Genomic DNA, 26,471 nt, shown 5'->3' with positions numbered 1-26,471 from the left:
TGCAGCACTCGGGCAGCGTGACCGGGTGGCTGCGTAGGCACACAACAGTAAACAACACCTGTTTTGAGCATTTTAACGTTTTGTCAAGTTTTGTTCCTGATAAAGCGTTTTTGCGGAGAGTACTTTTTCATTGCTGCTTGCACGGCCGAAAAGAGAGATTCTTGTATCGAATCATCAGTGGTGATGAAAATGGAGTTATTACAAGAATTCTAAACCCAAAAAGGCCTAGATGCAGCCTGGTGAACCAGATCCATCGCAACCAAAGCGAAACACTCACTGCGCAATGGGTATGCTGTGCATATGGTGGGATATGAAAGGTGTGGTGTAACAACCAGTAACAACCAGAATTGGATAAAAAACATCAGAAGCTTATGTTTCAAAATGACAAAACTCGACTCCGACACAACAGTTCACTTCTTATGAAAGTATTGAAGAAATGGTCTCTGAGTGGATCGCTCCTAAAGATAAGAAGTTCTATCGATACGGACTCGAGGTTTGTTGTTGTAATCACAAATGTCGAATAAACACCGAACTAATTAATTTGCAAACCCAATACTTTCGAGTTTGTGCAGCTTCGCTAGGAACACAGACTTTTCGTGTGTTATTTACACTTTACAAAGGAAGAATACTCAGTTCGCCAGGTGGCAGATAGTGATGCGACCAGAGTGTGTTGTGTGAATGCAAAGTGAGACGGAGTAAACACTACGATACACTAAAAAGGGTGCTGGGCTACTAATTCGGTTCTCGCGTCTAAAGTTGCCCAAAGGCCTGGCATCCAAGTTGACGGAGGAAGAGTACGATACAACGAATAGAGTCGCCATGGTTACTATGGTTTTTTTCGCTCGTCGATCGAATTTGGCCGATCTTTGGCCCGGGTTAGTTTCACGCGCAAAATATGGGATGTCTCGAGCTGTCGGGGAAAGATCGCATCCGTTCGAACTGTTCCATCGGTCGGGTTTGCTAAAAGCCCCGAGTGTTAGGTGTTAGGTCACTCAAGCAATTAAGCAGTCGACTGCTACTACTACACAAGCGTTACGCGAGAGGCGGTAACATGACTGGCCTCTGGAGGCAGCCCAAGAGGTAGCGTTACGCGCCGGAACACACGGGAGAGCAGAAAAGCAGACTTGAAGGAAATGCAAAAGGCCGTACCCCGTTGAAAATGTCCATCACTTCATCCCACCACTGGCAGGTTAGGGGAGTGATTCGCGGTGTGTATGTTTGATTGTGGTGCAACCCCCGGCCATGCGTGTGACCGTGGCAAGGAAGGGACCGTGAGTGTCACAGAGAGAGAGAGAGAAAAAAATAGAGAAACACTCCGTTATCAGTCACACCACGCTCCTGATCCGACTCCTGACTCCTGACGATCACGCCGCCCACGTGGCGCAAACTCTATTCACAGCCTCCTATCGTGAGCAGCAGCGGTGAGCCTTAAGGGCAGAACACCAACGGCAGTCGGCTTACCTCTTTCGATTCCTTGTCCGAGATGGACGATCGTCCCGGTGTGTAGTTCTCTATCCGGCCCGGCTGGTTCCGGTACGGTACGACGTTCCGGGCACGAACCGGTGGCTGCTGGACTGAGGCCTGTTGACTTCCGCCGGGGTTTGGTTGCAAGGTGTTGAATCTGGGGAATCGTAAGTGGACCTGTATAGAGGATCTGGGACCGGGCCGACACCGGGCGATACGTACTTGTTGTAACTCGTAGGGCTCAACCCGATCGGAGTTCGCCTGCGGTCGAGGGTGCTGTACTTGATCGTGTAGTCCGAATCGTAGTTCGGCTCCGGTTCCGACTGGTAACCGCCCGGTGACTTGTACGGATAACCTGTGTTAAGCGTACAATATAGGGTCTATGTTAAAATCTTCCTCCCGGGAAAGGAACCTCTCGGATCCACCACCACAAACAACAACGCGGGTGCAAACCCATTAAAACCCCTGTGTGCCTCCTGATAACGCTAGTATGGGTGTGATAAAGACCACAGATGGTGATCGGATACGGGTTCCTCGAGGCCGGTTCGATAAAAAAAGCCTTGCGGTGTTCTTATCACACGCAGTTATTAGGTGTTTTGGTGCAGAGGAATGTCGGGCAGTGGGGTGCCCAAGCCCGAGATAGTAAGAAGGGACGCTAGCAACATCATCATCACCTTTACGTGTTTTGTACCGCACGGTCACATAATCGTCTGCAAGGGGGAAAGAAAGATGGGAAGAATGAGACAGAGTGACACGGTTTTGGGGAGCTTAACCCCCTATCTTACCATCGTCGTGCGCCTTGTGGAGCGTTTGATACATCTGCTTGTACCACTTGTCGCGGTTGCCTTCGTCTATTTCCTAAAACACGGAGAAGTTTAGCATTCCAGTAAGACTACTCCAGTCCAGGAAGTTGACTGCGACTTACCGATCGCAGCGTCAGTGGCATACCCTCCCGGGTCGTCGGACCGATTCCGTCCACTTTGGGCTGGTGGACCACCTGGTGGTGGCTGGTGGTGGACTGCATCCTGTCAGGGGCAGGTAGTGGGATCGCTGGGCTGCTGGCACTTCGAACGGTGGTGGCACCACTCTGCTGCTGGTAGAAGGCCTTGGCCACCGTGCTGCTGCTGGTGGTGACCGCCGCTGTGTTGGTGTCAGTGCATGTTACCGAGGCAGTCTTACCATCTGGGTTCGAAACCATCGCGGGGTTAGTTGGGCCAAAGTGCCAAAGTGAGGTTCCCTCCGTTTCGGTGCATCCCCACATAAAAACACACACAAACACACGTGGGTCAGCACTTACCTTTCGATTTGAGCAGCGAATTGATGGTCGGTTCCGATGCCCCACCGGAAGTGCCACGTGGTAGCGGCGGGAAGCGCACTTGCTGGGGTGGCGCGGTGGTGACGCCGGTCGGTTGGATCGTCGGTTCCACCGGCGGAGTGTAGCCGGGCTGCGTCCAGGGGGCGGCCACCGAGGCAGGTGACGGTGTGCCGACGGTTCGCCGGGACGGGGTCGGCGACTCGAAGCCGATCGGTCGGAACTCGCGCCGCTCGCTGGCCGGGGAGGGCGGGGCACTCCGTGGTACCCAGACGGGCTGCAGGGGTTCGGACGGTGGCTTGCCGCTGCTGGCGGCGGCCGATCGTTCCGCAAGTTCCTCCTTCGTCAGCACCTCGGTGGACCGGTTGAACGGAGACCAAACGCCTGGCGGGTAACAGGGAGAGAGAGAGAGAGAGCAGCATTAGAAGGCAGGGTATGGAATGGTTCCGGCGAATGGATATCCGACAGCATGCTTCGGTAACAAGGAAACGCACGATTGGAAAATGGGTTTAAATTTACAGTATGTGTTGGTGTCCTTGAACTCAAAACCATAGCAAAGAATCACTCGGCCGATGAAGGAAAAGTTTCATGCAATGGAAAGTGTACAAATAAGTGATAAACCAAGATAAACCCTTTACCCTGTCCTTTACTTGAAATACAACCACTTCCCTTTTCTGTTCACTTTACAGTTCTTTAGGCGATGTGAAAAAGTTTCCTCCTTCGAATATTCGAATCAAAGTAGACTTAATATGCTGGGGAGTAATTGTGATGTTTCGTGGTGCCGTCGGAACAGCAATGACGGACTGAACCCATGTACTTTATTTCTGGCCAAAAGAGGCCACGAAAAGCCGTTGTCGTGCCAAAGACACCAGTCACCGTATTGCTTTTGCTCTGGGTTCGAATTTATGTCCGACTGGACCAACCAACAACCGACAGCTTCGAAGTCCAGGTTTGCCCCACAAATCAACTGCGTTGTACCGAACACTCATTAACACTGAGCACCCATTCGAACTGTTGGTTATACGATGGTTCGTGCGGTGGTTGCTATGGCGGCCTACTACTTTCACCGACTAACATCCGGTCCTTTTTTCACCAAACATCCCTCATTTCCCAATGGCCGTACATTGCTCTGCTGATCTCTGTTCTCGATTAATCCACGCACAACATTTGGCGCCCATTCGCCACGCACGTCACCAGGACATCCCTTCCCGGTCCCCGGCATCCGCGGCATCGTCGGGGCTAAGTAACGCCAAGATAACGCTCCCTCGATACGCGCGTAATGTTTTTCGCGTTTTCGGCCGTTTTTAAAAGCATTCGAGAAATTGTACGCTCTGTTAGCGTAATGGGCCTTAAAATAGAACACCGCCGCAAGCACACGATACGCGCCGTGCAATGGCCTTAAGGCACAATGAGAGCGTGATCAATGATTGTAACACGCGATCATCTGGAGGAATAAAAAAACGGCATCATCCGGCAGGGCCTTGGATAGCTCGGTGGTCTAATGTGAGTACCAAGGAGGACCTCCCCAGCATACGACGGACACATGGGTCCAGACTGACTCACTCAGGTCAGTCGTTCTACTCCTACGACGTCTGCCCACGTGCTTTTGCCCGCTTCCAACGGCCAGCCAGTTGGGGTTGAGTAGTTACACCGCTGCGCCGTGCGGCTAGCCGGAGTGTGCCGTGCTGGGGATTACAAAATTAGAGCTCTGTTTTTACACAAAACTTATTTATAAATTCGTCCCCTTTCTCGCTCGTCAAGCTGACCACTGATCGTTGCGCTGCTGCTGCAGGGTCGGTCTTTCTCCATACTTTTCCGATACATTAACGTGATCGGTTGTTCATTGAACGATCCGTTTTGTTGGGTCCATTCTGCTTTCTGGGCCGGTTTGGATTGGTAACATTTTTAGAACAACCGTCACGGGTGATGCTCTCGATAGGTCCGGTTACAACCGAACACCCTCCACCCGAGCGGATTCGTAATGATCGGGGGTTTTCATGAATGAATTTGAGGTGGGCTGGTCCCATCAAAGGTGGGATCCGGACTCGCGACACTCATTTCCAACATTGATTGATCCTCTAGCGACACGAGGATCTGCTTTTCAAAATTGCTTTGAAATGATTCTTTTAACACTTCGGTCATCGCCACGCACCGTCAGCGGTTTGGTCGTGCGTTTGAAGAAAATTTTAAACCCCCACGTGCAGGACCCGGTCGCTCCGCCATCGATCATGAGACGAGCGCGTGTGCGCCAACATCTGGAGATGGTTTGCTAGCATATTGCCCTGAATTGAACGCCTAGCTGTGCAGTTTGCAGTAAACAATTACATCATTAGAGTCTTCGATGGACATTCCTGACGCGCGCGCGCGCTCTTGCGAATTGGGAACGCCAACGCCCTCGCCTGATGTATCCGAACAGCTATTAAATCCCGATGTGGACGATTGGGGCACATCAAATCTCGGCGACACCCACCTCCGACACCACTTACCTATGTTGGCGGTTTTGGCCTTGAACTTTGGCCCCATTCTAATGGCTGATCCCGTCTCTGGAAGCATATCGATAGCGCGATGGGCGCACGGGTTGATTACTAACAGGTTACTGCTGGATTGTGGCGGGATTACGGACTGGCGCCACTTCTCGCGCGCCAATCGACGGACGCGTTATTTATGGTGCAATGTTTACAAGGGAGTAATTAAACGGAACGGCCGCGGGTGTTCATTCACAACACCCCCCAGCCAGCCAGCCAGCCAGGAGAACACTTCGGGTTCTCGGATTGAGTTAGTGAGTGAGAAGATAAATCGCGCCGCACCGCTAGACACCGGGTGACAGGGGCGGCCAGCCCAGAAGGGGAAAATCTCTTACTAACCCTGACCCATATTCGGGCGCGTGTCTGGGACTAGCTTCGCTTGTAACGGGGATGACAGAGGAGCAGCTCTGCGATTCTCCCTCTCTCTCTCACACGATCCGCTCACTTCCGCCCAGGGTCCATATCTTAAGGCGGGCTCACTGTTGGGGGTTTTTCAAAAAAAATCCAACCGACGACGGCCCATTGCCCTCACTAAGCTCGTCCTTCGTGATGACCACACACACACGCGCGCACACACGATCTGAGGACTCACTCACGCGGCGGACAGTACAGCGAGCGCGATCGCGTCGTTTTGCGATGCCACCACGCCAAGAACTGATCGCGCGCGAGTGGACGCGAAAGATTCTGCTCTTCTGCCTGCCACCGGGGTTGGACTTGGGGTTGGACGGGCACCAACCATGCGCAGTAGGGATTGGCATCTCGAACACACCCGACCGCGCAGCGATCGGATCGGGACGGAAGCCAAAATACAGATCGTGCGCGCGCGCGCACTTTCCGGTTGGCGCTCTCGAGACTTGTTTACTATCACGCCGCGTTAGGTGTCTTTGAGGACTCTGAAGTCTTTGGGTTGCTTTCGTTGATTTTGAGCGGTTCGATAATTTGTGATAGACAAACCTCAGCTGATCCAACCATGATTGCTACAGGTGACCAATAACCCTATATAATTGACACAATTAGTTGATTCGAGATAAGGGAACTAAACCGCCACTGGATCGTGCGGAAGGCCCTACTGAGACACCCAATGGGTAGGTCTCTCCCGAATCTCTCTTGACGCTCTCTCTCTCTCTCTCTCTCGCTCTCTCTTAGTCGCCTTCTTCTCTTCGCTTGCGTGAGCGCGGCGATCAAGGGCTAAAAATAATAAAGCAGTTTTCCACACTCGGCGGCCGCCGCCGCCGCCGTGCCGTCGATCGGGCAGAGGGGAAGCCCGGAAAAGTAGGGTAGTGTGTAGGAGGGTGGCCACAACCCACCCCCACGCCCCCGCTGTGAGTCAATGACGCGATCCGCCGTACGCACGCACGATCCTGATCCTAAGACAACAAGTGTCGTGTGCGCGCGCAGCAAGGGCCAGAAGGCGCCCGCCTCCCTTCATGAAATTGGCCACCGTAAACATTGACACCGCGCCAAGTCCGTCCGTCAGCCGGAGCCAAGCGATGATTCACTGGCGCACTTTCGATCGACTTGCAGAGGACGAAGCAAACAAAAAAAAAACAAGTGGAGTCAATCACAGTGAGAGTGAGAGACGGCGGCGTAGGTGCGATATAAATAAATGTCACCGCACATCACCGGTGCTGCTCCGCCTCCGTCTTCCCCAGCTTCCCCCGCGCCCACGATCGCGGCCCACGGGGCGGGAAAAATGGAAACCGCACATGCCCAAATCTGACTGAGTGCGCTACGTAACGGACCGACCTGGGACGATAGGTCCTGGGAACTGAAGTACTGAGGGGGGTTTTATGGGGTCGTTAGAGGGACACACGCAAGCGTTGGCGTTATAGAGGGACGGGCGGGCATGCAGCAAAAGCGAAGACGGAAAACTCAGAAACGGGAGACACACGACACAGACAAAACTCGCAAACGGGTCATTTCGAGGACCAGACACGGAAGGTCCAGCCGGAAGGTTCAGGACACTTGCTAACACACACAGAGCGTGGTCGGGGGCGAACATACCGCGCGTGAACAGGAAGTCTTTAGCAAGCACTAGGGCGTGATCGATTTCATGCAGCAAATCGGCCTCGGAGCAGTCGGCACCACACGCATTACCACTCATCTGCCGCTCGTGCGTACCCTTCAGCGCCCGTTTCGGTGTTGCCTGCGGTGGCGGTGGCGTTGGCCCCGCCTGCGGCTCAGGTCCTCCTGCCCAGCCATCGCCCGGACACTGCTGCCCGATCGAGTTCTGGCGGATCCGTCGCTCAAACTGTTGACACTTGTCGCTGACACTAACCACGACTTCGTCGGACGCATCGGTCACTGCGGGCGGTGCGGAACCCGGTGGCTGACAGGCCGTCTCAGGAGGGGCGACCAAGGGTACCCGATTCCGGAGCTGGCCCAACGGGGGTGCCTGGCTAGCCTGCTTCTCCTGGTGCGTCGCGATCAGTGCGGCCACGTTCACCCGGACCGCATCCTCGCCGCTCTGCTGATCGTCGAGGCCACTAGGAGCGCTTTTCCCACCGACCGGGGATGACCCCACGACGGGGAGTGGGATTTTCGATGGCACCTGACAGGCTCCTGCTTGGCCGAAAACGGAAAACAGGGTGGTTCAGTTCAAAGAGAGCTCCTCGAGTCGGGGGTTACTTCCCTCATTAGGTGGGTGGGGGGGGGCCCCTCATTAGACGACTACAAAAACAAAGCTGGAACGTGTTTCGTGTGCGGATTTATTCGATATTAGTTTCTACAACTTCTTGGTAATACTTGACCCAGGTATAGACTTTCGGTGCCCGAAAGTGTACCATGTACTGTCCCTGTCTCGAAGAGGACACATTAAAAACGGAAATTTGGGGCGGAAAAAGGACACACAAGAGGGCGTGGCGTAGGGCTTGGTTATTGTCTGCAAAGGGACGATAAGAAGCGGATCGCGATCCACGCGGCGACTCCGAACGCAACATACGGAACCACTACGGCCATCCAGCGCCTGGACGGCAAAGGCTCCGGAGGCTCGGTAGATCCAATGTGAGGTTCTACCAACGACGCAGACTCACCAACAACATGGCCGGCTTTCAGCTGCTGCTGCTCTTGGGCACGGAGCTCCCGGAACTGGCGAAACTCGGCCTCGATGTGCTTCCGGCGGCTAGCGGTCGGGGTCGACGGGGCACTCACCGTTGCGGTGGCCCCATTCCGTCGGACCACGGGTCCAGCGGCAGCGCGAGCCGCCTCGGACGCCATCAGCTCCTGGACGCGCTCCTTCACCTTCTTCGTGCAGTACTCCTGCTCTTCCTGATCCTGAACTGCTGCTGCGGCTGCTGCTGTGGGCAGTGCCGGTGGAGGACCAGGTATTGCCGCCGGTGCTGGCTGTTGGCCTCTCGGATCACCCCGACTCGGCTGTGGAGCGGGAATCTTCGTCGAGGTACCGTTTCGCATCCTCCCGGATGTGCCATTGTTAGTCCACTCCGAGTTGACCACAAAGTCGTGCTGCTTCGACACGACGTAGGTCCGGTTTTCGGTCAGCACACGCTCCTCGCGCTGCTGGACCGATATCTTCTGCAGCTCCTGCTCGTACCGTGCCGTCTCCTGTTCCAGCTTGCGGAACTCGGCCAACAGTTCGGCGTCCTTAGTGCGGCACAGCTCGGAGCGCAGATCGCGATCGGGACCGTCCAGCTTACCCGTCATTGTCGCACGAAACTCGCCTACGCCCACCGTCGAGACGGGGGCCACGGGGGTAGCGATAGGCGGTGGTGGTGCAGTTGCTTCATAACCACCACCGTTCACGCGCTGGTACTGACCACTACCAGCAGCAGTAGCAGCAACAGCACCGGCAGCACCACCGTTGATGTGTTCTATTTTTGGTCCACGGTCTACGTCGTCGTTGCCCGGACCACTGCGAGGGACGACCGCCGGTTTACTGCGCTTCCCGGAGCCGCTGGCCCCCGAGTCGTCCGGTTGGGTTAGCGATGACGACGATTTTTTCTTCGAACTGGACCTCTTCCGTTCGGCGGCCGGCCGGACTGCGGTATCTTCTTCTGTGCCGTGGATGTACTTGAGCAGAACGCTCTGGTCCGCACTGGGCACCGTTTCGATGGGTACTACTGCATCGACACTATCTTGCGCACCACTCGGATCAGCATCTGCAGGATCAGCTTGACTAGAATGATCGCCACCAGGAATTTGACCATCGCCATTGCCCGAAGCCGTCGTCGACAGTGCCTCGACGGTCAGCGGTAACAGCGGCAAGGGGGTGGCCCCCGGACGTCCGGGCAACGGTGGTGGCGGTGGTAACGGTTCGATCTTCGGATGTCCCCGATTAGTCACCTCACTGCTGCTGCGCGGCGGTAACGGGATCGCCTTCGCTACTGGCGGTGGCGGTGGCGATGGTGGAGGTGATTCCACCGGGGCCAACCGTCTACTGTCACTTGTATTCACCACCAGAGCGGCGGCGGCGGCGGCGTTGGTCGTCACCGTGTCGCCGTCGACGATGGACATGATTTGCTCGACCGGCCGCGGCTCGGAATGATTCACCAAGGATTCGGACTCCGACCGACGCGGAACACCTGAGGAAGCACCACCACCACTGAGGACTGAGGAGACGGCGGTCAGCTTGGGCTGGGGCACATCCTCTTCCTCTGCCGACACAACACGATGGCCGTCGCGATGGCCGTCGACGGCTGCTCCCGAGCTAAGACTAAGACCCGGGTCCGCTCGGTCGCGCTGCTCGAGCAGCCGCCGCCGTGTCTTTGCACGCATTTTCTCATCGTCCGTCCTCACGGCCAGAGAATGGCTCTCCCCGGCGCTGTCGTCACGAGCGCCACCGCCGTCAACATCCTCTCGCTGCTGGTGGTTCTCACGGTGAGTATTTTGGACCGCCGACACTCCGTCGTCACAAGCTGCTGTCGCGCTGCGGTCCTGTTGTTGATCTGACTCTTCGCCTCGGCAGCTATTTTGGACCGGCTCCTGCTCATCTTCCTGAGAGGTCGTCATCGCCGCCGTGTCGTCCACATCGCTCAGATCGTCCAGACTGCTCGAGTTGGACCCGGAGCCGAGGTTGACCAGTTCCGCCTCCAGCTGCTCACAGTCGACGGTGTCGGTGGTGCAGACGGCCCCGTACGCCGTCGCAATGTCGCATTCCTTGGCGCCCACCAGCACGCAGGTCGTCGGCTCCTGGCGCTCCTGGATGTGGCGCCTTGGTTGCGGTATCGGATGCGACTTCCGACGTCCCGAGCGCCGCCGATAGACTAGCAGATCGCACAGGACCTTCACCGGGCTGCGTTTGGTCCGGGGAGCTGCCGTGGGCGAATTTTCGTTCAGTGGACTACTGCGGCTGCCGCCATCATCTTCGCCCTCGTCGGCGCTACACTCTTCCTCGCGTATTACCTCGAGTGGCCCGTGCGCTGTTGGCGCTGCGAGCAGATAAGTGAACTCGTCGTCGTCGCCGTTAAGTGGGACCCGCTCCGGTGGATCCGGTGTTACGCCGCCGTCCGATAGCGACACGAAGACGTCATCATCGAGCTCCTCGATCGTAACCGACGGTGGCCGGCTGTCGGGGGAACCGCTCGTCACCGCCTGTTCCATTGCCATCGTCCTTTCTGCTGACTGATCAGCTGCTGCTGTTGCTGCCACTGGTCCCGCTGGCGATGCGGATTCAGGGTCGCCACTCGACAGACTGCGATTGCGACGCTGATCGCCACCGATACATGAGCTGCACCGCATCGCAGTGTGGCCGTATCGGTGGCCGCCAGAGAGCGAGGAATTATTTTATCCGCGGACACCAACACACGATCGGAATGGCGCTATGTGCTACGCCGCGCTCTCTAATGCCGCGCCGCTACTATCGGTGACATACTCGCCGTGGCCACCAACACGCACGAGAGGACACCCTGTCGTGACGGTACGATTAGGTGCGCTGCCAACATCACCAACTACGGCCACTACGGAGCCCGCCGAGACCCCAAGACCTTTTACACTTTCCGCGGCATCCCGAAAAGGGCGTCCCAAACACTCTTTCGCCGCAAGTCTGTGAGGTTTTTGGTGTGCGTCAAGCAGTTGGGGACGGTTGATTGAAATAGATCTAAGCGGCCACAATCTGCATCCAGACGGACGTATCTAACGGGCTTCCCCCAAACCGAACCGAACCGAACCGGGACGACACGTGATTGGCAAACAAATCGGAGGCCGGCGGACTTAAACGCTGGACACTCGAGCTTCTCGCGGCTTCCGGCCACGGCACAAGCGGCAATCTTTTATGCCACCCACAAAAGGAACTAAACACACTCACACACTGACGAACCGAATCACCAATTGTTTGTTTCTCGGTTATCAGCCAAACCCCGCCGCGTTGGGCGTACTGCGACAGATATCAGCGCGCGATCTGGCTACGGTAACGGAACAGTGCGGCCAACCTGTGTCACGGTGTTTGCGGGGAAATTGGCCTTTCCGGTGAAGGGTTTAGAACTTCGCGCCGCGCGCTTCAAACGACCAACAACTGTGCGACTGCCCTGTGTGCCGTGCGTGGAGCATAGATTTCGGTTCTACTCCACAACGGAGCGACGGGAAAACTGTGCTCGGTTCGCGTTCCCGACCGGCTCTTGAGCTCCACGGCGGAGCATAGCGCCACCAGTGGGTCCAAAATACACCGCACGCACCGCACGCTGCTCGCGTCGAGGGCTCTTCGAGGGAAGATTTTCGCGAGGAATTTCGCGAAACAGCTGCGCTGCTGTTTACGATGGTTTCGCTGTGCCCGGCACTTGATTAAACGTGGCCCGGCCCGGTCCGGAATCGGGTGTCGGGGTGCACGTGGCCGCACGTATTCATCACGACCGACGGGTCTGCGTGTCTGCGTGTCCGTGAGCGTTCCGAAACGTTCAAAATTCAACTAAACAGCACCGAAGGCTGTCGACGTCGAGGACGGGACGACGACGACGTTCCGAACCCGGGACCCGGGATCGGTGGCCCTGAAGGGGTGTGTGTCTGTGTTTGAAGAGTGGCACTGTTTAATTTTACTCATTTCTCTGGACGCGTTATCTGAACGCGACTGATAAGGATTTACACGGGCCCACCCGGTCCTAACACACAGTAGTAAAGAGGGGTTTATTGGTGGCTCACGAGTAGCGGCCGGCCAGCCAGTCAGCAGCTCACTCCAACCGGTCGGCGTGACAAGTATAGATATCTAAAAGCGTGCCGTGCGCCGGAATCGGAATAAGAAATAGTAACGCACACACGGCATGGCCAGGACGACCGGGGCCTCGCCCATATGTGTGGTTAATCAGATGGGATCCCCCCGTGGTGTAGGCTCTTGACCCAATCGATCCCAGGCCCATTCTATGGAAATCACACTCCAAGTGGAGCGTAGTATTGAAACCCAGCCCCGGGTCAGTGGGATTATTATTGCTCTGGTTTCCATCAAAATTCCACTTCAGTGAAACCGCCCCAAATTCCACTCGTAGTTCTAACCACTTACCTGATGAGGAGGAGGTTGTGTTCAAATCTTTCGTCCGTTCGGCACTATTATCCGGGATATCGGCAGCAATATCTGAAACGGAACAGAGAGGACGAGTGGCGTTGGTTGTGGATCCATAAAAGCAGTAGCAGTGTTATGCGCGCCATCGAGCACGAAAAGAACGCGGCACCGAAAGTGTCTTCTGTGGAGTGCGCTTTGCGGGGTAGTCTACATTTAGGCGCTGACGGGAACGTTACGATCGTAGACGGTTCTACTACTTAACATACTCTCGTTAATGAGAGGAATCAGGGCGTCAGGGTATTTGCAGTCTCGACGGACGCAGTGTCCACGAACCTTTCACGCTCTGCCATCATCTTAAGCCTCGTTTGCCCTAGTGCATCATCAAGAAAGCACGCTCCGCACGAAGGCTTAATTTACTATCGGAACGACAATAAACATCCCGGCCCGGCGATAATGGCGCACGGTACGCGAATGTGGTTCTCACTTCCAAGATCGTAATCCGCACGCTGCTGATCACTAAACAATGTTCAAGGCTCCCTGTTAGATCCGCACGGTTTTTGTGTTTATCACTGTCCGGCGAATGACATCACCCGTGGATCTCGGCGAGGCTCTATCCGGTGCCTCCTCTGATCACAGGGGCAGACATGTGGTGGCTAAACTCTAACGCTAAACAAACGGCACACACTGGGTGTCGTTCAAATACGTGGCTAATATTGGTCATGGCTCCCGCGCACATACACATATACACAGACGTGAAAACGCGAACGCTCCAACGTAGAACTAATCACACGATAATGGATGCATAAGAATGGCGACGGATCGTCGCCGGAAAGAGGGATCCACGATGCCCCCAACGCACACAACAGTTTCGTGATTCGTTGTTTTTGTTATTCGTCTCTTTCTCGTTCTTTCTCTCTCGCGCGGGCGCGGAACCGTTTAATTCACAGCTGATTCGCGCCGTGGATTTGAACGACGATTCCGGGGAAGCGGAAAGATTAGCAGCCAGCAGCATCTTCAACCAACTATGATTTCATGAACCTCTCGACACGACACTGCACACACTGTATGCACTTTGTGCGATACTCCCCGATCAGAGTACACATCGTCCTCGTTTGTTGGATGGTTTTTGAAACTCTCTTAGTATGCGACGCGCGCACAACACGCTGTCAGCCGGCCGTTCAAGTTTCTCGTCACAGTCACAGTGTCCACCGTGTAAAAAGTTCGAAAAAACCGGCTGAAGGTGTCCCCAACGAACCGAATACTGCTGCTGCTGCTGCTGCTGCTGCTGTGGTATATGCAAATTTCCTATAAATTATTCCACTTTGCTGATGCTTTCTTTTTGCCTTCTCTGTATTTTTTAGCCTTCTTCCGTTGCGGCGCCAGCGATTCGTTGGCACCACCGTACCCTTTGGCTTTCGCAAATGGGGAAAGCAGACTGGCCGGGACCCCGGAATGCAACACGATTTAATTGGCCGATAATCGAGTATAAGCGTGTAAGAAAAATTCTAACAATCCCTCGACGCGGACGACGGCACCCGAAACATTCAACGCGGATTTCAATATCACCTTTTCGTAGCACCTGTTGCCTGCGCTGGGTTGAAATTCCGATTCGCCCTGTGTTCGTTTGTGTAGAATTGGCACCACTTCCGGTATTTTATGGAACGGCGAGGGCGCGCTTCCAGTTTTGGCTGGCAGTTTGACAGACCGAGATTGTGCCAACCGCTCACGGTTTTATGGACCGGCTGGTGATCGCGCACACGGACTCGTTGGTGAGATGATAGGTCTCGGTGTGAGGTCGATCGCGCCGTGATTAGAGCGCCGCAGCGTCCGAACGCGCGGGGTTAACGTGATGTTACTTCACGAGACTGACTCCGGACCAGAACACGCGACTCTGACGAAAACGCGGACTCTCTCTCGTGGACACGGCCGGTCGGTCGGTCGGTCGGTCGGGTCGGGTTAGTTGGTTGAACTTTATCGTTCAAGCTGTAACGCGATACTGTGCGCGACTGGTTTCTGGTCGTTCACGGCGGCACAGTGCGCGCCACGACGACCACAATCGGCTCTGCCACCCGCCGCCACACTCTGCCGGTGGTGGTGTCGTTGGTGCGCACCGAATGCTGTTCAATGCTGCCGTTTGTGTTGTGCCCCGAGTGCTACATACCGTCCCTCCGTCATCATCTGGCTGCAATGCGCCCGCCGCGCACGGCCTATGCTCTCCGGTCACTGTCTGTGTATGTGTGTGTGCGGGTGGGGGGAGTGGCGGATGGCCACCAGAACTCTCATTGTAGCCGCACCATACCGAGTCTCTGTCTCTGTCCCTCTTTGTCATGGCACGCACTAATCGCACCGTTTTTTCGTCATTGTAGGACATTAAAAGGGGAACGCAAACATAAGTCTCCACACACAACGGTTCGCCAGTAAACACACAGCCTCGTCAGCTCGTCAACGTCAACAGAGAGAGAGACGGGTTGCTGGCAAAACGGTAATCCGAGCGACCCGCCGAGAGAGGGATGCCCTAACGAGATGAGATTTCTGTGTTAGATGTTAATTAAACGAACCTACACAAACGGGCCGCGTGACACTATGGCGTTGAGGTGGCGCGCGAAAGAGAGGCCCCACAGGCCACAAGTGTGCGTCAAATTAAGCGTATGCATGCGCTGGCCACACCACAGTACGCGCGGCCGTTCCGTTCGCTCCCATTGATTTCGCGGTTCGCGGCTTCATGATCGGACTTGATCATACATTTTTGATCAACACTAACCGGAGCGGCTCATCGGAGTGCGAGAGAGGGAGAAAGAAGCACGGCTAATGGGCGCGGCTCGATTCGCGCGCGACTTCGGAACCGGAAGGGCCGGCGGACGGATCAACCTTCGACCCAAGGACGGAATGGGAGGTTAGCAGCAGATGGCACCACGCTATTTTCCATGCCGGCGAAGGCCATTAACGATTTAATTGCTTTAAGTGGTTCGTCGGCACCCACCACTGTGGTGGATCATCCCAATTGAAGCGGCATTCCCGTGAGCTACGGGGTGACGGCATACTGTTTTGGTTGGACACTAGACTCTGACTTCAATGCTGGCTTCAGCACAATCCGCACACATTGAATCCAGATCAATCCTCGTTGGCTCTATACGCCCCGCACCCGCACGGTGCACACGACGCAATCAACCGCGTCACGGTTTATGCTCCCCGGACGCGGATGAATGAGCAGCCACCGATACCCGTTGTTGGAGCGGTTGTTAATTTGTCGTCGTCGGGAATTCAGTGCGCCGATCTGGGCCGCAGTGATGCACTAAATTGTAAAATTTGACGATTCAGTGCCCAGCGCACGATCTCGCACTCGGATTACTCTGCCATCGGCCGATCGAATGCATTCGAAGATGGCTGCGTACGGTACAGCGATTAGGTGCCAGGCCGGAGGTGGATGAAAATGATAACGCGGCTGCGTGCGCGCTGCCCCCCGCCCCAGACCGGAGTCGGTCGAAAAGGGTCTCGGTATTGTGACACTATTTTTCTGCGTTACGCATCAGCAGCGGCACCCCATCGGTGGACAATGAGCCGTTGCTGGGCGCTTACCGATGCGCGATCGTGCGCGTGAATCGTGGTGGGGGCTTTGGGAGGATTCGTTTTAGAAGCAAGCGGTCTTTTGGGTGCTCCCCGGGCCGGCCCAGGCCCAGGCGCATTGATAATCGATTTGACATCGCATCGCGCGCTGGCCCCTCTCTCTGACCCCTCCGGATGTTGGGAGTGTACACCACGTTTGTTCCCATCCGTGACAATGGACCACCCTGCTGCCCCCTTGTCTGCCGGTGGACACTGATCACGGTGACACAGTTGGGAGGGGTGGGAGTTGAAATAACAACACAAAAAAAAGGTTAAAAGCGCACCTGCCGCCCGCTGTCTTCGGTATGTGAATAGTTTGTATTCGCTACGAACACTTCGAAGGTTTGCTGATAATTTTGTGCGTTTCAAAATGGCACATTTATGGGATTAGGCCAGCCAATTGGCAGAGTCATGCGATTAGTGCTAATACACGAGCTCTCAAAGTTAGCAACAGTTTGGGCCTCTGCAAAGTTTTCCAACCACCACCAGGCGATTGATACCGATTGATCGGCCACTGGGACCATCGGGCGGATCGGGAAATCGGCTCGACCGGAAAAGGCTTGGCCGGGGCTTTTCAACTCAAGCATGCAAGCAGTCTCGGCGCGCGGGGCCCCTTTTTTACAGTTTTGGTTTTAGTTTAGGGCTCGTGTTTTTGTGCTGAACTGCGTGCACCGGGGAGTGACCATTGTGTTTGCTTCTTCCACTATTGGGGACACGTAAAACTCGAGCGCTCGACATCGAGGTCCCGGAACGCGACATGGTAAATTTATTGCATGTTCTATTGAAATAAACGGGTTGTGTACAAATAATGGTCAACAACGAGATCGATACCGCCGATCGGAGAGTGTATTCCGAACGGTGATGAAGCTGTTTCGTGTATCGTCGTTTTACTGGCCTCATGCTACGATCTGGTAACGTTTTTCTAGAGCTGCCTAGCAGCACTCCCGGCATGATGGAATCCTTTAACGAATCCAAATGTTATATCTCACAAACGAGCCTTAAACAGCCAGCATGAGCTAACAGGTCGTTTGATTGCACTGAGGCAATCTTGGTGAGTAATATTTTAGGCCAATTTATGTTGCCTGGATGCGGCCTGCCTAACACGGAGCCGAAATGATGTCAATCTAATCAATCGAAATTGATGCAAATTTCCGCGAACACATTCCCACGTCTTGCTCTAACTAATCACACCCGGGTACCATCGGACCCGGAACCATTTCTCTTACCTCCTCCCGGACTTTGCACCACGTACTCCTCCCGTGTTCGGCGGCAGCTTTGGAGAAGTTCACGTTTCTTCACTTTGTGCTTTCGCTCGATCACATACTTTCCACCGCCCGGCGTGTGGTGCGGCGTGTAAACGTACTGATGGTACGACCGATAGAATGGCCGCCCGCGGTCGATCGTGGCAGACCTCGAGCCCGCAACCACGGCCACGGAGAAAGCTCTCATCTCATCTCTGGGACGCGCCCTGTCGTCGAAAGGTGCCGCGGCTGCCGAGCTGGGAGAACTATCGCCGGACAGCGATGCCCCAGCGGTAGCACTAGCAGCGGCGATGCCCCAGTACGACGGGGGAGGACTAGGATGGTCGTGATCGAAGGCACGATAAACCTCGCGGTGACGATGGTCCTGGTCGGTATCCGCCTCATCGCCGTACGCCGCCGTAGCCACACTGCCGCCGAGATTGTGCCGAACGGTGTTGCCAATTCGTTTCCACACCGAAACCGGTCGGTGGCCATTGCGCGACCGATGGGCGGTCTCACCGGCACCGGTGTACACTTCACTTTTGGGCTGCTTCGTCAGCCGTGTGGCCACGCGCAGGCAGGTACAATCGAGCGCCAGGGGTCTACCGTAACCGTCGTCTGTCGGCTCGGTCGAAAGGCACAGCGGCGACGGACACTTGAGCTTCATACTCTACCGATCGTCGGACACTTTCTTCGCTCGCCGCCGTGGATCTCTCCGGCACCGGCGGAGGTTGTCGTTCGCTGGTTGGGGTCCCAAAACCCACTGCGGACCGCACCCGACCGAAGGCCACATTTTCAATGAAATGCTCTTCTCCGGCGATATCGGCGGCGGAACAAAAGTATCCGTTGCCGAACGGAGTCGCCCTACGGCGGCGAGTAGGGCGTGTGCTCGGTAGGGCCGCCAACCCTACGGCCTGTCTCGCTTCGTTCCATTTTCCTTGGCCAGCAGCTTGGCGATATCTCATCCCCCCACTTTCTTGGGCACTCCCGATTCGGGTAAAAAGTCTCGAAACTAGGGCAGGGGTGACTGCACGACGACGACATTGCGTCACGCATGGTTAGCAGGTAAAATGTGACCGATCTTTCGACCGGAACCCCGGGCATCGATAGTGAGGAAACCGATCGGAAAGCTTGCATGGAGGCGGAGATTGAATTGAACACGGCCTAGGCAGAAAACACTACCGTGGACTACCTTACCTTGGCAGCATTTCCGAGAATCCGACGCACCGACGGGAGTCATTCCTGCAACACTACAACGTGCAACGGTTATCTGGCCGTTTTTTTATTTTCTTCTATCACCCACACGGTGCATACGCACCTTCCGGCCGCGATCTGCCCCCTGGGGCGGAACTTCCGTTGCGATATCCGACCGATGCGCGAAGAGCATCGTCGAAAAAAGGCTCCAACCTGGCCCGGAGAGGACGTTGCTTCACCACGATCCATTGGAGAACGAGGTTTAGGCTTAAGGTTACGAAAGAATTTCATCATCTTTCGGCTGCGGTACCACCGAGACTGACACGCGGAAGCATAAAAAAATCCGGCTATCCGTCCGAGATAAACCTAAACCCAAAGGCAAAATGGGCGTCATGTTGCACGGACGGCGCTGATTCCCCCTGTTCGCGCTCGGGCTGGAGATTGGCCAACAGTAATCGCAAAATGTGACGCGTTCCCCCGGATGATGGATTGTGGTCGATATTGGTTTCAACGAATGTTCCGTCGGTTTTATGCTCCATTTTGCATACCAACAGAGGCCACACTTGAAGGAGTAAGCAATTCGGATTCCCGTTTGGGTCTAATTTAAATGTTAGATTGGAATAATCGAATTTGTTTTAGAAAACGAATCAAACTTACAAAAATGAGCAAACTATATTAAACCTTGCGGAAAAGAAATGGTATTGTACCGAAATGGAGCCAGTGGCGTTGCCTCAACGGTTTACAATCTGTTGCCACAAACCTTACACGTGTTAAACCAAACAGCTCGATACTCAACTAGATTTGAATTTTGATGCGCCTAAATGTATGCAACTCCGATACACAGCACGGTGCCGCGAACGCTACGCACTTTTAATCTTCCGTTTTTGTCAAACTTACCACACAGCCGTTGGTTTTAGGCTCAGAACCGTCGTTCGCACGTCGTTTATTGGCCATTGGGAACGCTTCTTTGGCGTCGCAATGGCGCCGTTCCTCGGCGCGGAATCGATTTTCTTTCTCGCGTTTTTTGAAGCTTCTGCCGTATCAGCTGTTTCGCTGCTGCTGGAGGCATAGGATTACGCGTCTGTCTGTCTGGCGGCAATAACGATTTTCTTTAGTGGACACACACACCGACACGTAGACATCGATAAGAGGCACACTGTTTCGTATAACAAACGATTAATACACTGCCGGTTTTGCCGGAACCGGCCATAAGCTGTCCCGCGGAAAGGTTTGCGGCCACAGTGGATTAACAACGGATCACAGTCGGGCTCGTGGCGGATGTTTCACGCACTGCTCTACATCTCTCACCCTCGGAAGGCTCGGTTTGGCAGACTACTTTCAGATCGCGTCGGAATGCTGGACTGAACAGCGACGACGGCGACGGCGACGATGTAGTGTCATTTGGTGCGTTTGCGCAGTTCGAAAGTCTGACCGCAACGCACTGTGTCGTCGGCAAAGTTTTGGTGTTGAAGGGGACCACCTTTCCGCCGGACTTGTCACCTCCTGGACAAACAGATCCGGGAAGGCTTAGTACCGGCACCGGCAGCGGGAAGTCACCGGGTCACCGATACACGACGACGGGACGGGACATTAGAGCGCCTTATAACGGAGTCATTCGGTTTACTTTATTTGTTTGTACACAGCTCGCGAGCAAACAGTTGACCCGGCGATGGGAAACGATGTTACGGGTCTCCAAATGCCAACCGACGTTTTTTTACCTACGATCTTACAAGGTTATAAAGCGAGTAGAGTTTTGGCGTAGTGTTTTTATGTAGTTTTATTGACCATGAATCGATAGAGAAACATTACACACCCAATGCGTAGATTAAGCTGAGAGAAGTGAAAATTAAACCTAAGCTTGATAGTATATGCCACCAATAATCTGGCCTGGCCGTACGATAAGTTTTAGGGAAAAGTATTATGTCTAGTAAAAATGATTTTTGAATTACGCTTATGCTCGAATCGCATAGCAAGATAATTAAATGAGTCAAATTCAATTAGAAAAGATTTTTACAAATCATTTTTCCGTTAACATTTCAGTCATTGCTGACACCAAAGCAAACATAACAAAGACGAACACCAGTAAGTGGTGATTTGTGGCGCGGAACAACGTGTTAGACTAACCTTCCGGTTTAAATCCGAATCCGAGGCAAACCGTTCCCTCCGTAGGTTAGTGAATTTTCTCTTCCCCTTCTGCTAACACCGCACGAGCATATATTTTCTCATCCATGTTCCGGTTTTCCCTGAGATGCGATGGCGGTCACTTACAAACTAGGCAACATTATTGTATAACAAGGTAACGAGCTTTTTAATAACGCTACGATCACTTAACTGTTCGTTCTTATGAAACTAGTCAACAATGGCTCCGGAATGCACTGGCAGTGGAATGTTTGCGGTTTGCGGTGTTGCTTTTGGTGCTATTTTATGTGGAAAAGTCTTCATTTGTTTAGTCCCGTTATCGTTTCGAATAATGTTGTTTGGGGTGGCCCCGATGTGAATGCCAAAAGGGTGTACAAAAAAGGATGGAAACAGAAACAGAAAATTGGGTGAAAAACAAAATAAAATAACTCGGAGCTCGGAGCATAGTTATCCGCGTGGTTCTACCAGCCTAACAAAGTGTGAACCAAACTAAAAATCAATAGTAAAACATAAACAGCATGAAGTGATAACAGGAAACGAGAAACAAGAAACGGACACTACAACAACAGCAAACGGGAAACAATAACCAGAAACACGACACCGTTCAAACGAACTGCAACAAGTCAACCTGTACTTTCTGTAGTTTCGATAACAACAAAACGGGGAAAACAAAACAGTAACAGAAACGTAAACGAAACGTATTTAGGTAACGTGCTGAACTATGCCGGGCTTCGATAACATTGGGGAATCATAGCTGTAACAAACGGGAACATCGGGAAATAGGAAAAGAGAAACAGCAAACTTAAATGGCACAGATTTACTAACAAAAACAGATCAATAACTTTTACTGGGACGCTTAAGTAGTTGAGCAAACAGTATGTAACGGAAGCAAATTAGTTGTTCAATCATTTTCACCGGCAACGGAGAGTTGAAAATTGAAGAAGCAATTTGCACGGGACGCCAAACTAACAAACCGAAGTCTTAACAAGAACAAACAAACGTGCCACATGCAACAATGGAAACAGAACGGTAAACATGAACATGATAATGAAACAACAACTATCAACAGCCAACGATGAACAAATGGAATGAATACAAGAGTGGTGGTGAAACAAAAACAAGAAACGGGTTAAATGAAACAAAGAAACGAACAAAACAAAACAAACTTGGTAGACACACTTCAGATATTATGCTCCGTTTGATAAATTTAGTGGGTTTGTAAGAAGTACAAGGCACTCGGAATAACGAAATAACGAAACAACAACGAAAAAAATGGGGTAACAACTTAAACAGAAGGCAATGGAGTTTGTCAACAATCGAAACGATCATCTGGACGTTAAATACTGATCCGTTAATGAACTAGCTAGTGCGTTTTGAGGGTTTACGAGTGAAACAATCTTTTTGGATGCAATCATTCTGGATCTGCTTTTTACGGCCGATGGGGCGATGGTGCGATGGAGGTCCGGGACTTGCTGGGTTGCACGACAGGCTAGAGTGCGTGCCCTGCTCATTACACTGGCATCGTTTCGCGGATCGATGCGCCTTGTTTTTAAAAACTGTGTTAACTACCGATGATGCTCATAGCCGGCATTGTGAGCCTATTACGTATTTGAGGTCATTTTTTGGGTTTTTTGCTACCCACAAAGCTGCCATCAGTCGTGGGTTTAGTACGGTCGAGCATGGTGAGCAACAATTGCTTTTTGCAGCAAAGCCAAGGCCACGGGTGGGATCTGTAAAAATAAATGAAAATGCCGAGATTGGATACATTAAAATTTAAAGTTATTTCCGGGTTTGCTTTTTTGAGACCGTTTCACAACTAACGGGCCCTTTCGTGGTTTGAACTGTTTGAATGCTTCACAGAAAACCTTTTGAAAAGAACACAACAAATAATGTTCCTTTTTGCGAATCGTCTTCAACTTCTACATAGAGGATTTAAAGTTCAGTAAAATGTCCGTCCGTGAGACATACCTAATTCTTTCTGCTGTCGTCATCCGGCTTTTAAGCCACACTTCCGGTTCTTACTTTCTCCTCATTCTCCACCAACAACGTTGGCGGAGAACTGGCAGACGTTGGTAATGCAAGCCGCTGCCCAAGTTGATCATAGTTCGGCGGTCAATTGCAGAGATCACCAGATCTTCCGAGTCTGATTTAGTACACATTTTCTTAGCACGTGAACGCGTTCCACTTTCACAACTTTTCAAAGTGCACCAACTCACAAACTTCTTGGGCTGCGCTCCGGGTCACTGTTTCGTCCGATCAAGCTACTCAAACTGCCGGGGACGGTTGCCCATCTCGGGCGCTGTCCCACGGCTTGAGCCAACGAGACCTGCCTCACTTAAGGCTACGTCGACGGTAGAACTTTCTTCCACGGTAGTCGAAAACGTTCTGAACGGCCACCGTGCCTACGCCGAGCCCTTAAATATTCTTCGTAAAGCCCTCCTTCGTAGGGTACCCTGGCTTCCGAATCGGATTGAAAAGATACCAGCATGGGAAAAAAATCCCAGCACCAACACCGACGACAGCGGTGACCCTATTTTAATTTCCCCGTTTCGTTCCGACGCTTTTGTGTCCGCCGTTACGTTCTTATGCCGCGCCACGCTGTCTTACGAACACGCGATGGTATTTGTGTGTCCACTGGGTTAGGTGGGATTGGGCCAGGTGAGCGGCCACACCGTGTCACCGCTGTCCAGGATCGTCGTCGAGCGTCTTCGTGAGATTTTCCCCGGTGAGAGTTGCGTAAAGGGACGCGTCGTCGCCGCCGCGGTCAAAGATCCTGGGAAGAGACAGTCGTTATTCCGGTTCGCCCCGCGGTGTATGGCGGTGGTTGCGCATTAGAAAAGGGGTCCTTCAGTTACAGGAAAGACGGGGCAGGGACACGGGAATTCGGTCGGTTCGGGATTTGGGTCCGGTTCATGGGAAAATGTTTCCCCTATCGAAAATTAATATGTACGCGTATAGAAATGCTGTTACGACGTCGCCTAGAGGCTGTCTATTTTATAATCCGATTTTTTTCTTACATGTTCGATCTCACGAAGTTTTAGTGATAATCATTGCGCTGCAACATGAATTCCGATATGTTAGTAATTTAACTTCGAGCCAACGACCTACTGATGAGGAACCCCATTCTGTATTTCCGTTTCAGCTTTTCCTAACAAATTCCACCGAAAGCGAAGCAATAAAGTTTATTTGCCATCGGAAGGGACACAATTGAATACGCCGCTCTCCGAGTAATACACAGAGCGTAGCTAAGAATCCTGAACAACAAAAGATCTCGGCACGGAACCCTCTAACCGGTACGGCAAGGATGCATTTGCCGTTTTATTGTGAAGGGAAGTTGCCGTAAGACATTCGAAGGGTCGAAGCCCTTTTGCACGCGTGACGCATCTGAGACCGGCTGCGGAAAGGTGGTAACTACGTATGGCGTCGTAGCCGAATCGCTCCGGCGATCCCTTTTTCTTTCGGCGCAAACGCAAAACAAGGATGCGATTTAATGCGGCGCAAGAAAAGAAACGACGCAAGAAGGCGGCTGCTGCACCCCTGCTGCCTTGCGGGCTGCATTGGTTCCTCTGCGCTGCACGCTTGAGCGATCGAAGAAATGGAAGGAAACCTGGCCCTCCTGGATCATCCTCCTGGCCGGTGAGCCATCTTCGTGTGCATTTAAACAACCGTTACACCGGTTAGCCAACGGTGAATCACTGATTTTGTCATCTGTCCGCCAGGCGCCAGGTGATGCAACTTCCTGCAGATGCGATTTCGTGACGCCAGGCGTTCGAAGCAGAGTGGCGCACAAAGCTAGAATTGCCGCCCATTTACCGTCAGACATTAGGGCCTTCCTGAGCCTTCCTAATGATTTCTTCAGAGCATACCCAATTACCAATTGCATTCATGGGACTAGACTGTGGCTGATGGGACCAGGACCAGGAAATTTGTTTACCCATAGGACGGCCAAAACTCGTTAAAGCATAATTAAAAGGGGTTCACTCGCATATTATCGATGGCTTGGACTTCAGCCGGAGACAATATCCCCGCAGCCATAGGTTTGCGAAGAAATGTTCTTAAACGCCGTTCAAGGCGTCAGTTTAATTCGGTTTGATAAAACAATAATAAAGGATGCCCCCTGAAGGAAACCATGGCCAGGGCATGTTTTAACGCAAAGCAAAAATCGATTGCCACCAGCCTTGCCTTTGAAAGGCTTCCCTTTTCTATGCACGAGCTTCCTCTGCCCTCGATGCGCCGGGCTTCCAGTACCGGAACATCACTCCGGCCAGTAGCGGGCATAGAGGCCTAAACAGAGTGTGCTTTGTACGCTACGTTTTAGTAGTTGAAAAGAAGGGACTTTGGTGTGATTCCGACATGGCCTTCCGGAGGTACTTTCTTCTCGTTTCGGTACTGGTATCGCTTCATTACCACCACGTGCCGGGCGTCTCGGACACGTACGCGGTGAAACAGTTTCAATTTTATCGAAACATTAACCGGACCACGCTGTACGACTTTGTGGCGCACGTCGAATCCGTAAGCAAGGTATTGGGGCCGAGTCAGAAGGACTCGAGGTGAAAATGCGGCTGTTTTACTCTTCGGCGAGCAATTCGGATTACATTTTCTTTACCATTCTCTCGCCGCCGGGTGGAGTGGATGAAATTCGTTACATTCGTGGCCAGTGACCACCGGCGGCTCGGTGTGGGGAAACAGTATAAAACGGTGATCGGTACGGTGTCGGTTTTTATTCAGCCGATAGAAGGCAGGTGCTGGTGCTGATTGATTCTTGATTTTTACACTCCCACCATTAGATCCCACCATCATCCTGCTGCGTGTGGTAGAGCACCGTCCGATGGGCTACATAGCGCTGGAATCTGTCGGGAAGGATCCGATCTTTCAGCTACGGGTCGAGTTCCACTTCTGCCGCGGTGGCATCCGTGCGAATGACACCGGAAGCGGCCCTTTTTGCGCACCGAAGGTTCTCGGAAAATCGGACCAGTTTGCTACAGGAGCCAGCACCGGTGACCATCCGTGTGCGTCGGAACCGGGTAGTGGACTCGGTGTGAAGATCTTCTTTCGCCAACCATCTTTCCTCTTTCAGGTGAGTTACCGTCAGATAAGGATTGGTATTTAACGTAACGTAGTTTGGTCCCCCATTACAGAACACAATCGGAGCCGTTCTGCGGACAGTAATCAATCGGCAGCTGAATCATTCGCTGCACAATCTGCGCCACATACTGCCCCACGTGGAACGAAATTACGGCGTGTTGTCTTAAGCCGTCTTCACACCAAGATGAATCCTAACACCTAAATCTTAAACATCCCCCACCCGGCCGGACTAAGGCGCCGGGTAGCTAGATCCACTCCGCCAATGGGTTCTCCGTCGGCCGCTCGAATCTCCGCATCAGTGGCAGGGCAGTCCTGTTGAACAGACTCTGCAGATATTCGGTGAGTTGCTGGAAATGAATAAAGTACAACCACTTCTAAAATACCTCCACAATACTGATTCTGAATTTTTACCATGATAATGTCACCAAAGTCAAACCCGTGGACACGTTCTGTCAACAAGAGTAGCC

At 53.2% G+C, this 26,471-nt stretch overlaps 2 protein-coding genes across 2 annotated transcripts in view; one reads left to right on the top strand and one right to left on the bottom strand.

The window, feature by feature from the left end:
• The window catches only part of LOC131215916 (uncharacterized), a 21,838-nt gene extending 11,504 nt beyond the window's left edge, over positions 1-10,334 (bottom strand). Inside the window, exons 1-8 of the mRNA XM_058210311.1 lie at positions 8,334-10,334; positions 7,306-7,863; positions 2,762-3,160; positions 2,390-2,646; positions 2,250-2,322; positions 2,139-2,174; positions 1,687-1,819; positions 1,462-1,621 (exon numbers count right to left, since the gene is read on the bottom strand). Coding sequence (XP_058066294.1) covers positions 1,462-1,621; positions 1,687-1,819; positions 2,139-2,174; positions 2,250-2,322; positions 2,390-2,646; positions 2,762-3,160; positions 7,306-7,863; positions 8,334-10,266 — 3,549 coding nt within the window. The 5' untranslated portion in view covers positions 10,267-10,334. The remainder of the gene's footprint in view (positions 1-1,461; positions 1,622-1,686; positions 1,820-2,138; positions 2,175-2,249; positions 2,323-2,389; positions 2,647-2,761; positions 3,161-7,305; positions 7,864-8,333) is intronic.
• Positions 10,335-25,547: 15,213 nt separating this feature from the next.
• On the top strand, positions 25,548-26,214 carry LOC131205324 (uncharacterized). Its single transcript, XM_058197386.1, has 3 exons — positions 25,548-25,624; positions 25,707-25,996; positions 26,058-26,214. Exons 1-3 carry the CDS (start codon positions 25,552-25,554, stop codon positions 26,169-26,171), a joined length of 477 nt encoding a protein of 158 aa, XP_058053369.1. The 5' UTR covers positions 25,548-25,551; the 3' UTR covers positions 26,172-26,214.
• The last annotated feature ends 257 nt before the right edge of the window (positions 26,215-26,471 follow it).

The sequence above is a fragment of the Anopheles bellator genome, chromosome 1 (assembly GCF_943735745.2).
Source record: "Anopheles bellator chromosome 1, idAnoBellAS_SP24_06.2, whole genome shotgun sequence".
NCBI lineage: Eukaryota > Metazoa > Arthropoda > Insecta > Diptera > Culicidae > Anopheles > Anopheles bellator.
The sequence above is the reverse complement of the archived record's forward strand: the minus strand, read 5'-3'. Positions and strand labels throughout refer to the sequence as shown.

Bases quoted from the DNA above. Each gene is read 5' to 3' on its own strand.
- LOC131205324 (XM_058197386.1), top strand. From the start codon at position 25,552: ATGAAATTCGTTACATTCGTGGCCAGTGACCACCGGCGGCTCGGTGTG. The intron at 25,625-25,706 runs GTACGGTGTCGG...TCCCACCATTAG, and splicing joins ACAGTATAAAACGGTGATCG to ATCCCACCATCATCCTGCTG. The intron at 25,997-26,057 runs GTGAGTTACCGT...CCCCCATTACAG, and splicing joins AACCATCTTTCCTCTTTCAG to AACACAATCGGAGCCGTTCT.